The following is a 15,080-nucleotide window of genomic DNA, read 5'->3' as shown; positions in this document are numbered from 1 at the left end:
CTTTCAAGCTTGTCTCCTGGTCCACACAGAGTTTATGATGGCAAGTTTTGCTATAAGAACCGAATGAAGTACCACGCATGAGAAGTATTAGAACTGAGCTCATTCCAGTGCTGTATGATAATCATGAAAGCGTTCCAACAAATGTTGACATAGATGACAATCTGTCCCTGACCTTTCTACCTTCTGTTTTGGATGTTCTTATTCTGGGAAGATGTGTACGTTTCTTACTGCTCCTTTGCATAAACTTGCAGCAGGCTGACACAGTGGAAAGAGAATTAACTTAGGGGTTTTCTGGACCTTTCTGAGCCCATGTTTCCTTGTCCATGAAGTGGAGCTGAGGATTACTGCTTGACAAGGGTATTGTGAGAGCTTATGACATAGCATAGATCATGCTACTCACTCAATACAGAAGCCAGTTGCCACACATTGCTACCTAAATTGATACGTATGTTAAATAATATTAAAACATGCAGTTTGTTGGTTACACTAGTAACATTTCAAAGATTTCTTCCCCCAATGCCCTCAATGCTCTGTCTTTTTACATTTAAAAAAATTGTTTTAATATTTATTTTTGAAAAAGAGAGAGCGAGAGCATGAACGCGGGAGGCACAGAGAAGGAGACACAGAACCTGAAGCAGGCTCCAGGCTCTGAACTGTCAGCACAGAGCCCGATGCAGGGCTCAAACCCACGAGCTGTGAGAGAGCTGTGAGATCATGAGCTGAGCCAAAGTCAGATGCTCAACTGACTGAGCCACCCAGGTGCCCCAGTGTCTTTTTAAAATTTTATTCCCAGCACCTCACGGTGGTTGACCCATATGGCTAGTAGTTATCATTTTGGGCAGTGCAGTTGTTGAATATTGTTATCCTCACAAGAAGTTCTAGAGGACAGAGCTGGCTAGATTTTAATAAATGTCCAATGAGTGGTGGCTGTTTTCAGCAGCAGTGCTTGAACACCTCTAGTTGGCACTACAAGTGTTTCTTTCACTTGGTCATTCAACAAGATTGTATTTTGCACCTGTCATCTGCAGACCCGTGGTATGTGCTATGGATACAACAAACAGGCTTTGCACTCTGGGGATTTACAGTTTAGTAACTGATATCAAATAAATAATCCCCTAATAAATAGGAATGACAGTGCTGAACCTCTGCCTAAAAACCCACTTCTCTGTTACCAAGGAAAAGTGAAAAAGAACCAAATCATCCCTTTGGGTTGTCTTGAGGATCCCAGGAGACAGTGAATGTGTCACCAGTTGCAACCCTGCAGTGCAGTTATTAGGCAGGGCAGCATCAGTTCTGGCACCTTGATTTTGGCTCAGATAATATGTCAGTTTGTGAGTTGGAGCCCTGCTCCAGTGCAGAGTCTGCTTGGGATACTCTCTCTCCCTCTCTCTCTGCCCCTCCCCCATCTCACTTTCTCTATCTGTCTCTCAAAATAAATAAATTTTAAAAAAGAAATTGGTTCACGCTTTCATTCGCTAAGTCATTGAGCACTGCTAGGCAGAGATTAGGCAAGGAACAAAACAGCAAAGCAGCCAAAGCTCTCTGCCCTCACGGAGTTCACATTTCTCACGGAGAAAGAAAGACATCGAATAACTAATTGAAATATGTTGTATGGTCGTCAGCTTTTTGGAGAAAAAATTGAGCAGCAAAGGGAGATAGGGAATTCTAGGAACAGAGCACTGACATTTGACGAGTTGATGTCATGGTTTTCACTACTGTTCAGTTGTGGCAGGAAACTCTGCCTGCCCTCACAGGAGCGTGAAAGCATTTAGTTAACTCAGCACCCCCATTTCACAGATGCAAGAGTGACATAAATGCAGGTACAAAGATGTGTGAGACCACAGTGCCTGTGCTCGCTGGAATGGGCCCTTCTCAGGAGGCGCTAAGCACCGCTACAGGCCCACAATACACATGTGGTGGCTGCCCTTCCGGGACTCCCACGCCAGGAGGGACACAGCAGGTGCAGACCAGGGTCTAAGACAGAGGGTTTGGGAAAACTCATCTAGAAATCAGTGAAGCACAAGCAGAGGGAGAGATTCAGTCCAGTCATGAAGTTTCCACGGAAGCAGGGCATCTGAGCAGGATGTAAAGAAAAGGTGGGATTTCTCCATTTGGCCAGGATGAGATGGGATGCAGAGGAAGGCACATAAAATACGGAAGCAGGGGCATGTGTGGTGGCACCTGGGAACACAGCCGGGGTGCAGAGGCAGAAAACAGAGGAATGAGAGAGACGTGCTCGCAGGTTGGGGCAATCATGAAGGGCACCAACAGCAGGGTTCCAAGTTCAGAATTCAACTCTGCAAATGCGAGCCTCTGGAGAGCAGAGCCCAAAGCAGGACACGCAGGATCGAAGGCACCTATTGGGTCAGATATGGAAGCCCTAGGTGTTTCTGTGAAGAGAAATGACACAATCAGAGCCACACTGTAGGAAGATCAGTGCTGCTCAGGTGTTCGACCTTGAGGAGACCAGCGGCAATTAGGGGACTGTGGCCAGAATCTGATGGGAGGTGACAGGTCTCTGGTGGAGGTAGAAGGGAGAGAAGGGGATAAGCTATATTCAATCCTCCAAATGGAATGTCCACCAGAGAGGTGGCACGAGAAGACAAGCAGAGGAAGTCTTGACCCATCAGGACCTCCCTGAAGAGGAATCACTGAATGAGGAGAAGGTGTTCTCTGGGCCTGCTCTCCTCCACAGTGGAAGAGTGGGCCCTGTGAGCTTCCTTGTGACCCAGCCCTGAAGACAGACAGCCCCTGCTATCAGACTGTGCCCACCTGTCTGGGCTCTGCTGGGTGTCCAAGTGGAGGGGTCCTGGTCTTTCTGCTCCCCCCCCACCAAGAAAGAAGACACAGTGGGTGCAGCTCTCCTTTGCAGCAGCTCCCCACAATCTGGTGGCCAGTACAATGGCAGCCCTCATTTCCAGGCATCCTGGGAGGGGAAGTCAACAGGAAAGGAGGATGGGTGGCCCAGAAAACTTATCTCAGGAACTTCCAGAAATCAGTCCAGGGGAATACCAATGCCATAGGACAAAAACATGCTCCTCCTCCTTGTCATTCAGCAGGAAGAGAGCAGAAATGGTGACATTTTCCTGTGGGTATCACGCTACACGTGGTAGCTGGGCCCTGGTCCCACCATAGGCCAGCAACATCTAGCGCTTTCTCAGAGCACAACTGGGGCAAAGGACTGCCCCTGTGGTATGACAGGGACAGCTTAGTGTACAGACTGATCCTGAGGTCAGAGTCTCACCAGCAGGGCCAGAAGTAGCCAGGGACACAGGGCCCTTTCTGCCCCCCACCTTCTACCAGTCTCCCACTAGTAAGCTTGGAGCCCCTAAGTGTCAGAGCAAAAGGGCTGTGGGCTGGCAAGGGGAAGCACTGGACCCGAGGAAGGGAGCTCCGGGGTCCCTGAAGAAATCGCCGCTGTCCGGTGAACGATTCTGGCCAGCCATCATCCTCCACCTGCCTGGGGGACTGGCCTGATCACCTCCGCCCCCAAAGACGCCTTGTCCAAACTGGAGCTGACAGTGCAATTCCCACCCTCAGGATGGAGTCTAGGGCTCTGCGGCCAGCAGCTGAAGCAGGCCCTGCTCCACCCCCAAACCCCGCTCTCCAAAGACAAACCTTCTCTCAGGCACCCTCAGGAGGGCAGGCTGACCTGAGGTGCCAGGCCTCACCAGTTTGGCCTCCAAGAGCCATACCACACAATTCCCAAAGTCACCGGAAGGACTCCGGTATCTGATTCAGTCAGTGGGGATCAACTGACCATCTGCAGCTGCTTCCCAGATGGTTTTCTTCTTTTAATGGAAATGCAAGACATACTCGATACAAAATTTGTGACCGACCAAAAGTAGAAAAACTAAGCGTGTATGTATATAGACATAAAACAGACACTAGAAATTCATCAAAGACTGGCTATATTCAATCATCTAATACAGTTTGTGAAATTTCTCACAGCTAGAGTCATCTTCTTGCTAACAAATTGCTATGGACTAAATATGTGTGTCCCTCCACAAATTCATATGTTGAAACCTAATGCCCAAGGTGATGCTATAAGGAGGTGGGCCTTTGCAGGGAGCTTAGGTCATGAGGGTGGAGCCCTCATGAATGGGATTAGTGCCCTTATAAAAGAGACCCCACACAGTTCCCTTGTCTTTCCTCCCATGAGGACAAAGCAAGAAGTTGGCAGTGTGCAGCCAGAAGAGGGCCTTCACCAGAGACTGACCCTGATATTGGACTTTGTCTTCCAGAACTGTGGAAATAAATTTCTGTTTATAAGCAGAAGACTTGTAGATTATTCATGCCACTGAAAATTATTTCCACATCACCCTATAATACAGTTGGTCAAGCAAAACACATTGACTTTAAAAAATAAAACACATTGCAAGCAACAATATGCAAAAAATACTTACATTTCTCAGGTACTATTGTAGTCCAGAAGTGAATATGAGTTCAAGACCCTGATCTCTTCCCAGAGAGATTGAAGAGTATGGCTTTGCTTTTCCTGTGATGATGCATCCAGAGTTGAATCATTTCATCAAAAGAAAGAGCATTCCCCTGATTAGAAAAACTCAAAGCGCTCAGAACACAATAGGATGAATTTTCCAAAGGGAACAAACCGTCCAGATACGTGAGGGGTCCTGGGCACACGCTCAGTTCTTCTGAAGTGAACGCATTGGCTCTAAAAGTCAGTAAATAGGCCTTCTGCAAGGCGCATGTAACTTTTATAGCCCAATCGATTTTTTCCTCAAGAATTTTCAGATCTGAATTAATTTTTAATATACTGACCTCCAGTTCTCAGCTATTTTTAGATAAAACTCTCAGATACCCCTTCACTTTAAAGTATGCTATGAGAAATGATAGTTAAAGCCTTTCACTTCCAGAAACCCACACAGATGTTGAAAAATACGCAGTGGTCTCAAGTCACTGCATATAGAAAGCCTGGTGGATACACAGCACTAAGGAGAGTGGGAATCTGCTCACTCCGCTCTGTTCTTAAGCCATTTCACAGGTACCAGCTCTGCCCAAGACTCCTGACCACAAGGTAAACACATCAGCAAAGAGCAGAAAGGAGTGAAGAACACTCATGCACATGGCACATGTGATATAATAAGAAATACATAATTGGTCTGCGTTCCCAGTTCGCGACACAAGAGCTTCTTCTAAGACCCTTGGAATCTCTGGAGTGAAAACAGTGCCTTTGTATGCTAATAATATGACTGCTGTCTGGGGCCCCTAGATAGCTTCAGGATGGGAGCTGGCCACCAGAAAGACCCAGGCATAATTAGAAGATTGAAACTTGTAGTCCAGCCCTCACCCTACCTCTGGGGAAAGGAGAAGGGCTGGAGATGGAACTGAATCTTCATTGACCTATGGTTGAATGAACTGTGCCTATGTAATGAGGCTTCCATGAAAACCCTTAAACTACAGGCCTGAGAAGTTGGTGAACACGCTGAGCTGCTGGACAGGTGGCATGCCCGGAGAGGGTTCTGCATACCTTTCTCGTGCTTTCACCTCTTACCCTCTACGTCTCTTCCCCCAGGCTGTTCCTGACTTGTGGCCTTTAAAATAAACTGGTAATAGTAAAGTGCCTTCCTTAAGTCTGTGAGTTGTTCTAGCAAATTATTGAAGGAGGGCATTGTGGGATCCCCCTGAGTTTACATCAGGTCTATCAGAACTACAGGTGGCAGCAGGGGACATGCCACTGGCATCTGAAGTGGGACTTCAGTCTTGTGGGACTGAACCCTGACTCACCTGTGGGGTCTGCACTGACTCCCCAGGGGTTAGTGTCAGAACTGAACTGAATTCAACTGGACCAGGTTAATGTCCAGAAAATTGGAGAATTGGCTGCTGGTAGGGAGAAACCAAAAACCAAACTAAACCAAAACAAAGCCCACACATTTGGTGTCAGAAGCATCATTAAGTTAACAAAGAGTTCAGAGCACATGTGGCTCAAACTTACCTATTTAGAAATTGTCAAGGTCAAGTTCAAAAGTCAGCACCTGGCAGCCCATCTTCAGGTATCTACGATGCCTCTAATGACATTGGGGGTTGGAGAGAAAACAGGCTGAGCCCGCGACAGAGGACAGGAGCCTTTCTGTCTTAACTCTCCTGTCTTGAAACCAACCACACAGTCTTTTTTTATATATATTTAACGTTTTATTTATTTTTGAGAGACAGAGAGAGACAGAGTGTGAGCAGGGGAGGGGCAGAGAGAGAGACACACAGAATCCGAAGCAGGCTCCAGGCTCCGGGCTGTCAGCACAGAGCCCAATGCGGGGGCTTGAACCCACGAACTGCGAGATCATGATCTAAGCCAAAGTTGGATGCTCAACTGAGCCACCCAGGCGCCCCTCTTGAAAGTAACCATGCACTCGTTAGCATTAGGAATGTCTTGTTCCTTCTTCCATTGTAGTCCTTTTCTGATAACATGACCTTCATTTTCAGTTCCCCCCTTAACTGCAAAATACCAGAGCCTGGGGACAGTGAGGTGCTGATCTCGGCTTTCCCAGTACCAAAGACAGGGCTGGGCCAGAAAAAGGCCTCAGTGGATTTTGATGCATCATGAAAAATGAAGGATAGGAGACATAATGTGTGTAGGGGATGAGGGAGCAAAGGATAAAGTTGTCCTCCATAGCCTCAGAAAGATAAGTTGGTTGCTTAAAAAAGAAGTGGTTGTCAAATCTTTATTTTCTGAGATTAATGAAAGAATTGTTGTTTTAAGCCACTCTGATTTGGGGTGATTTAAAAAAAATTTTTAATGTTTATTTATTTTGAGAGAGAGAGAGCAAGTGGGGTTGGAGCAGACAGCAAAGGAGAGAGAGAATTCCAAGCAGGCTCCACACTGTCAGTGCAGAGCCTGATGCGGGGCTCTATCTCACGAACTATGAGATCATGACCTGAACTGATATTGAGAGTTAGGTGCTTAACCGACTGAGCCACACAGGTGCCCCTTGGGTGATTTTTGCACACAATAGTAAGCAGAACAGATCTCAGTGTCCGGAAGTGAGTGCCATTGAAATACAAGCCCCAGTCAGCTCTGCATCTTATATGGAAAGACCTATTTTATTTCTGGAGGGAAATGTTCCACCTTTGGGATTTGTGGGCAGCAGGCCCAAGGGCAGGGTGCATAGTGAGAAACTCCCAAAGGGAGACAGCCCCGGGTGGGCACGAAGCAGGCCATCTGCATGGAGGCTGGCCAGACTGTTCCAGTCACAAGTGGCAAAACGTAGGAAGGAGCAGGGAGACCAGTGACATCCTCAGAAATCTGCTTTCATGTTTGTATTTGCTGGATTTGCTCACCCAGAAACATGTATATACCCTTTCTGCCTTAAAACAGCACATGGTTTGTTTTTGCATTTGATTTGGGGTTGGTTTGTTTTCCACCCTCCACCTAGAGAATGTCCTTCAGCTTTGCTGGGACAGAGGGTCAAGCGACAGAACTGCCTGCTGTTTGTGACTGGCCTAGACTCCTATCGGGGGGGGGCCGACACCCCTGCCTCACTGCCCATGGTCTTACCTCCTCTGGGGTCTGCCCTTCCTTTCCTTCCTGGGTCCATTCTTTGTCTCCCTACGGCACTCTTGCCAACTGTTGGCTCTGAAAAGAAACCTCTTTATATCTTGCAAAAATAAACCCAGTCATGTTCTATTTTTAATGGGTTTTAAATGTCTGTTCTACAAAAGAAAAGTCCCTGTAAAAAGAAGTGAAACCCTGGAGCCTCATCGAGGGAGTGTGGATGGGAAGCCGGGCAGGGGGGCAGGAAAAACCAGGTCTGGGCAACCTTGCTCTGGCCCCACGAGGCAGTGAACCTGGACATCCACAGGGAGAAAGGGGGAGTTCATGGAGCACCACCCCGTGTGGGGAGAGGAGTCTGCTACCTGCCTCAGTCCTCGTACTTGTGGGAGGGCGGCCAGGGAAGCCGCGGATGAGGGACGCTAGCTGCGGGCTTGAGGGCCTGGCCACCACAAAGGCATGTCCCCAGCCTCACCCACAAGAAACAGCCAGGCGTCTGAGTGAGGACGCACTGATGGACGCCTGCCCTTGGCCTTGCGCGCTGGCCCAGGCAGGAGGCCCGCCGGTCACACCCCCTCCCACGACAGCCCACGAGAGCGCCTGGTGCAGCCCGCGGTCTAGGCTTTCCTGGGCCGCGCCCCGGCCTGAGGTTTCGGGCCCTCCCGGCACCTGAACCTGTGCCTTCTGCTTGCAGTTCTTCCCTTACGGAGACGCCTCCAAGTTTGCCCAGCACGCCTTCCGAACCTTTGACAAGAACGGGGACGGCACCATCGACTTCCGAGAGTTCATCTGCGCCCTGTCCATCACCTCGAGGGGCAGCTTCGAGCAGAAACTGAACTGGGCCTTCAACATGTACGACCTGGACGGCGACGGCAAGATCACGCGGGTGGAGATGCTGGAGATCATCGAGGTGAGGCGGTGGCCCCCGAGGGGCGGGGGCGGGGCCTCGGGGGGGGGGGCGAGGGCGAGGGCGGGGTCGGGCTTTCGGGGGGGGGGGGGGGGGACCTGGGCGGGGCTGGGCAGGCGCGTGGCGTAGGGCACCTGGCCGCCAAAGGGAACCCTATGGAGGCGGGGCGGGCCCGCGGGCCGGGGCTGGCCTTCCGGACGAGGGCAGGGCGAGGACTCCGGGTGGACTTGGCCGGAGCGGGGGGACTTCAGGATGGTGGGCGGCTAGGCTCCCTGGCTGGCCGACGGGCAAGTAAGGCAGAGACCCCCGGAGGAAGCTTCCTGGGGCGTAGGCCGTGGCAGCTTCTTTTCTTCCCTGCCAGGAGCCCTGCTGGTTGCATGCCAGGCCTTGAATTCTCCCGACCCCTGTCCCCCTGCCTCAGCCTCAGCGCCGCGCTGGGAAATGTCACAGATCCAAGCCGCTGGGCCCAGATCCACTTCTGCCCTTGGCTTAGCTCTGCTCTGCTGAATGTCCCCTTCTTCCTCAAACCAGCTTTCCCTCTGGTGGATGTAAGATGCTGCCCGTGGCTCTAACTGGCATTTTTTTTTTTCTAACTGACATTTTTAAAAACTTTGAGTTATTTACAAACCATAAATTCATTATAACTGTACAATTTACTAAAGTAAGCCGCCATCGCCATAATCTAATTTTAGAACGTTTTATTTATTTTTTTTAATTTTTTTTAATGTTTTATTTATTTTTGAGACAGAGAGAGACAGAGCATGAATGGGGGAGGGGCAGAGAGAGAGGGAGACACAGAATCCGAAGCAGGCTCCAGGCTCTGAGCCATCAGCTCAGAGCCCGATGCGGGGCTCGAACTCACAGACCGCGAGATCATGACCTGAGCCGAAGTCGGACGCCCAACCGACTGAGCCACCCAGGCGCCCCTAGAACGTTTTAATTCCCCCAGTAAGACCCCTCATGTCACCTGCCTGTTCCTATTCCAGACTCAGAAAACTCCACTCTTCTTTTTCTCTGTGGATTTGGGTTTCTGGACCTTTCATATAAATATAACCATACAATATAAATATCTATAGCCTTAATGAATGACTTCCTTTTTTGTTTAATCTATGTTGTAAGACTTATCAGTATTTCAGTCTTTTATATTACTAAAATAGTATTCAATTGTACAGATACATCATATTGTTTGAGCATTTGTGTCGTTTCTACTTGGCTATTATTAATAATGCCATGAACATCCACCTGCAAGTCTTTTTTTTAATTTTTTTTTAATGTTTATTCATTTTTGAGAGAGACAGAGTATGAGCAGGGAAGGGGCAGAGAGAGAGGGAGACACAGAATCCGAAGCAGGTTCCAGGCTCCAAGCTGTCAGCACAGAGCCCGACGTGGGGCTCGAACTCACAAACTGTGAGATCATGACCTGAGCCGAAGTCGGACGCTCAACGGACTGAGCCACCCAGGCGCCCCCACCTGCAAGTCTTTGCGTGGAAGGGCATTTATTTTTTTCAGGCAGTTTCCTAAAAAAGTTGTTTCTATTTAGGAAATTCTCACGTTGAGAAATAATTGTGTACAGTTAATTGAACTGGACAGTTGGAAGTCCTTATGAACAGAGTCCTTGATCCACAGATCTCCCGAAAGTGTCTTCTTTCTGGACTAAATTTTACTGGCTTGCCTTGCTCAGTTATCCTAGTAGATTGTAAATTCCTTCTTGGTTGGGACCACATTTTCTGTTTTCTTAAATCTTCAAGGGCTGGTGCTCACCTGCACCTCAATCCCAGAATGTTTAAAACAGAGCTCAGCGCTCTCCTCCTGAATAAAGATTCCTCATCCATTATTCTTGTGCTTACCACGGAGCCACTCTTTCTACTCACTTCCTCCAGCCAGAAACCTGGGAGTCAGACAAGACACACATATCAGATTATATCTCTGTCTTATTTAAAACAATTTAAGGAGTCCTTTGAAGTAAATTTAAATTCTTTATCATGTCGTAGGAGAACTTTACGCTCTGTTTCTGGTTTTCCCAAGGCTATCTATAAGATGGTAGGCACTGTGATCATGATGAAAATGAATGAGGACGGCCTCACGCCTGAGCAGCGAGTAGACAAGATTTTCAGCAAGATGGATAAGAACAAAGATGACCAGATTACACTGGATGAATTCAAAGAAGCTGCAAAGAGCGACCCTTCCATTGTATTACTTCTGCAGTGCGACATTCAGAAATGAGCTGAGGTCAATGCTATGGACTGCACAAAAGTCTCAATGTTCCATTCAGTCTGCAGCTATACACACACACACACACACACACACACACACACACACACACAAATATTGCTTGGACTACCTATCAATGGACTTGCTTCTTGTGTTTGAAACACTTGTGTGCATGAGAATGTCATTTGCTAATGAATTTTAAAAGCATATATTATAAAACAAACAACCTGCCACGATGTGATACGTGTAACATCATTTCATAAAAACCCTCCTCCCCTAAAGCCTGGGCAGAAATGTGCTGCAAAGAGTTCTATGGTTTCTTGTTCATGTTTTGCCAATGCTCGTGTCTCCTTGATTACATGTTAGTAGCACTGAGACCCCCACGGTAATGTAACTTTAATATAAGCTGTGTCACCATTCTCCTGTAAAATAGTACTGACAGACATGTGGAGGGGCCTTGGCTCCTCTGTGTGGTTCATACTCGAGATCTTGTATTATCAGTGGAGATAAATGTGCTACATTTGCATGCCTCTTAGGTTTGCCTTAATTCTTACCTCATTTGCATCCTATCAATCTGGAAAGAGCTATGTTGGAATTAATGCAGTATAAAACTTAAAAATCCTGCTAAATGACTCGTTAAGTATATCTATCTATATATACATATACACAAAGATATTATTTATTGAAAGTAAAAAAAAAAAAAACAAACAAACCTGGAAGTGTATTGATTTCTGCTTGAATTTTCAAAGGCATCCAAAGAGGTGGCAACAGATGTCCCAAATAAATTTATAACATTTGACTTTTTCCCTCAATTCTTACTTCGTAATTTTAAATTTGATGTTCATAATCATCAAGGGTCGGGTAGCAACAACTTACCAAATTGACCCTCTTAAACACACAGCTTCGGAATTCAGAGAATTGATGACACCAAATGACAGCGACTTTCCAACCCTTCATCCTGGCCCTCAAAAGCAGGGCAAAATACATGCTATGTAAAGTTGAAATGAAACATAAAGCTTGTTTGTTCTCAACAAATGCTCACTGTGTGAAAATAAGCTTCATCTCAACGTGACTGGGTGCTGAGGACACATCATCTCTTTTCTTTTTCTTTTAATTTTTTTAATGTTTGTTTATTTTTGAGAGACACAGAGCATGAGCGGGGGAGGGGCAGAAAGAGAGGGAGACACAGAATCCGAAGCAGGCTCCAGGCTCCAAGCTGTCAGCCCAGAGCCTGATGAGGGGCTCGAACCCACGAGCCACGAGATCATGACGTGAGCCAAAGTCCGACGCTTAACTGACTGAGCCAACCAGGTGCCCCAGGACACATCACCTTCTTCAGAACCATGTGGAGGACACATGCAGCCAGCTAAGTGTCCTCCAAAAGTAGCCCGTAGGAAAGAATACGTCTATCTTTCCAAGTCAAAAGTATACTGGTTGTTATTTTTAATGATAGAACAAAATGCTGACCCTTTTAGCCCTGAGGAAGGCAGGTGGAAAAGATTCCCTCAAGAACTCTAAAGGCAGGTTGGGATTTTCAGAAAGTATCTAGAGAAGCTGTTTTTTTCTTCAGGGCTGTGCAACAGAACTCTCTGGGGTGATGGAAATGTGTACGTCTGCACCAGCTACATGTAACCATTGAGTACTTCGATATGGCTAATGTGACTCAGGAACTTAATTTTCATTTTAATTAATTAATTTGCCACATGTGGCTAATAGTTACAGTATCAGACAGGGCAGTGCTATATATTATTCACTTTTTATTCCATGCCTTTTTTTTTTTTTTTCTCTAAGTACTCTTCCTTTGTCTGTCTTAGGATCATTAAGTCAGACCAGAGACCAGGGCCTAACGATTTCATGCAGCCATTCAACAAGAAGCTGTGAGCAAGCACACCTCACCACAAACACTCGGGACGCCGATGGTACCTGAAACACTGATAGAACCGTCCCAAGTGCTAATAGAATGTCCTTCGCCCCTGTGCTTGGTGAGTCCAAAGTGGGGGCAGGGAGAGATGGGAGAGCCTCGGTGCCCCCCCCCCCGATATTCTCTCCCCCTACTAAGTGACGGGGAGGTGGGGTGTGGAGCCGGGGAGGCTCCTTAGAATGGTACTCGGTTAAGTCAGACTCTGGCTATGCATTCATAGCAAATCTTCATTGGCCGCACCCTACGCACCCAACGCCCTTCTCACGGGGGGAGACAAATGATACCCGAACACCACACACACACACACACACACACACGTCCACCTGTAAGAACAGCGAAGAAAAGAACCACGAGCTGAGAAGGATGGGCAGCGACGGCACGTAGCAGTAACTATTTGTGACGGAGTAGTTAGGTGACATGTAGAGGAAGACCTGAAGGAAGGGAGCCACCGAGATGTTCAGGGCAATTATGGAGAGAGAAAAAAACCCAACCCTCCAGCAGCCCGACTCGTTCTTTTCTAAATACAATGTGGGGACTGGGCCAGCAAGTGAACACGGCACGGGTAGTGTAGACGGGTGCAGCCGAGCTTGGCTAGAGCAAGTGCGCGGGCGCTCTGGGAGGCAGCATGCTCACTTCTGGGTGTATTGCCCGGAGAAGTGCTCACAGACCTACAGGGCGCCGTAAGGGGACGTGTCCCAGGATGTCTGTGACAGCGTGTGGGGGAACTGCAGGCAACCTGGTGGCTCATCGCTGGAGGAATAGGTAGGTAAAGTGTGATTGATGCATCCTAGGCGAACTACAAAGTGGCCAGAAGCAACAATGCACGCACAGCAACATGCCGAACAGGGAAAAGAGAAATAAAATCTCTTGCAGGGTGTAATATATAAACGTCAACAACGCATTCTCATGGTAAGAACACTGAAGTCATGTTGAAACAAAAGGAAATATCACATCAGAGTAGCTATTGGGGGTGGGGAGTAATGGGAGTGGTTCAGTCACCGGTGTTCCACAACACCTCATCCCCAACACCTGGTGGCTTGAGATAGAAGCAATCATTTTACTATTTCCATGGTCTGCGGGGCAATGGTTTGAGAGAGGTGTGGAGGATTCTGGCTCGGGGTCTCTCCTGCAGTTGTAGGCCTGTGGCAGCTTGAGCTGACACAGGGGTCTGGAGCAGCTGGGGGTTCTCTTCCCATGATCTCAGGGCTCCCCCCCCCCCATCTGGGGCCAGTTTGTGCTTTCTCACACCACGGTGGCCTCAGCGACTTTCATGGTGGTTCAGGCTCCAGCTCAAGTAGTCCTAAGAAGAGGCTGGACGTTTCATAGTTTTTTCTGACCTGACCCCAGGTCATGAAATACCACTTCCACAGATAGCATTTTCCTGGTGACAAGAAAGTCAAAAACCCATCCAGAGTCAAGGGAATATGATTCCATGTCTTGCTTTTTACAAGGGAATCCTTTCGTTTGAAGAAATCATATTTCCTATAATTCACTCATTTGGGATAACAGTCTCTGGATGAATAATATGAACTTCTTTCTTTCCTTTTTTTTTTAAAAAAAATTTTAATGTTTATGTTTATTTTTGAGAGAGAGAGTGTGAGCAGGGGAGGGGCAGAGAGAGAGGGAGACAGAATCTGAAGCAGGTTCCAGGCTCTGAGCGGTCAGCACAGAGCCCAACACACGGTTCAAACCCACAAACCGTGAGATCATGACCTGAGCTGAAGTCAGATGCCTTACTGACTGAGCCACCCAGGTGTCTCTGAATTTCTTTCTTAAAGAGCAGAATTTTCTCTACACGGTTGGAAATAATGTCAAGAAGTAAAACACATGCTTAAACAGATGTGTTCCGAGAGCCCTACGGCAGAGGATGTATAGGGCTATGGCGAGAAACTGATAGTCAATTAGAGCCTCTAAATACAGTAGCGTAGGGTTCCCGTAGGTCCTTTCTTGCAAGCAATTACGTTTCTCCAGTATTCTGGGCACACAGTTTGGATTTTTCTCAGCATCTTGCAGGTGAACTGTAGATCTTCAGACTCTTAAGTGGAGTTTTCCATCCTCACACTCGCCAGTGTGACTTTCCTCATCAAGTAGCAGTGTGCTGGCCTCCTCGTCCACTCCTTCGCCGTCCTTGTGAAAGGCACCGTATCACCTTAGGTTTTAGGCCCCAGGCCAATTATCCTCGATTCTTCTCTCACAACTCCCCAGTATTACCAGCAACTCCACTGCCTCTAGATCTCAAATTTAAATGCTTCTCCTCCCATTACTTTGGCCCAAGTCCCCATGACCTCTTACCTGGACCACCGTCAGGGCTTGCTTTCTGTTCACCACGGCCCAAACCCTACTCTATTCCCACGGCAGCCAGGAGGAGTCTTTAAATAGGTTTACTAGACCAGGTCTGAAAACTTCCTTAGACGTCAAATGATCTTTTTTCTGCCTACCTCTGAACCTCATCCCCTTTGCTCATGAAGCTGTATCAACATGAGCCTTTCGATTCCCGGACATGAAGTTCATTCTCGCAAGAGGGCCTTTGCCCT

The 15,080-nt window shown here is 47.7% G+C and overlaps 1 protein-coding gene across 2 annotated transcripts in view; it reads left to right on the top strand.

Moving 5' to 3' along the window:
* VSNL1 (visinin like 1) overlaps positions 1 to 10,637 on the top strand; it is a 58,554-nt gene extending 47,917 nt beyond the window's left edge. The window contains exons 2-3 of one of the 2 annotated variants that reach the window (XM_047069634.1): positions 8,202 to 8,417; positions 10,440 to 10,637. In XM_047069634.1, the coding sequence (XP_046925590.1) occupies positions 8,202 to 8,417; positions 10,440 to 10,637 (414 nt within the window). The remainder of the gene's footprint in view (positions 1 to 8,201; positions 8,418 to 10,439) is intronic. The other variant, XM_047069635.1, reaches the window with a different exon arrangement.
* The last annotated feature ends 4,443 nt before the right edge of the window (positions 10,638 to 15,080 follow it).

The sequence above is a fragment of the Lynx rufus genome, unplaced genomic scaffold, assembly GCF_022079265.1.
Source record: "Lynx rufus isolate CCGP_SWC_20201006 ecotype Redwood Valley unplaced genomic scaffold, mLynRuf1.p SCAF_8, whole genome shotgun sequence".
In the NCBI taxonomy this organism is placed as follows: domain Eukaryota; kingdom Metazoa; phylum Chordata; class Mammalia; order Carnivora; family Felidae; genus Lynx; species Lynx rufus.
The sequence above is the reverse complement of the archived record's forward strand: the minus strand, read 5'-3'. Positions and strand labels throughout refer to the sequence as shown.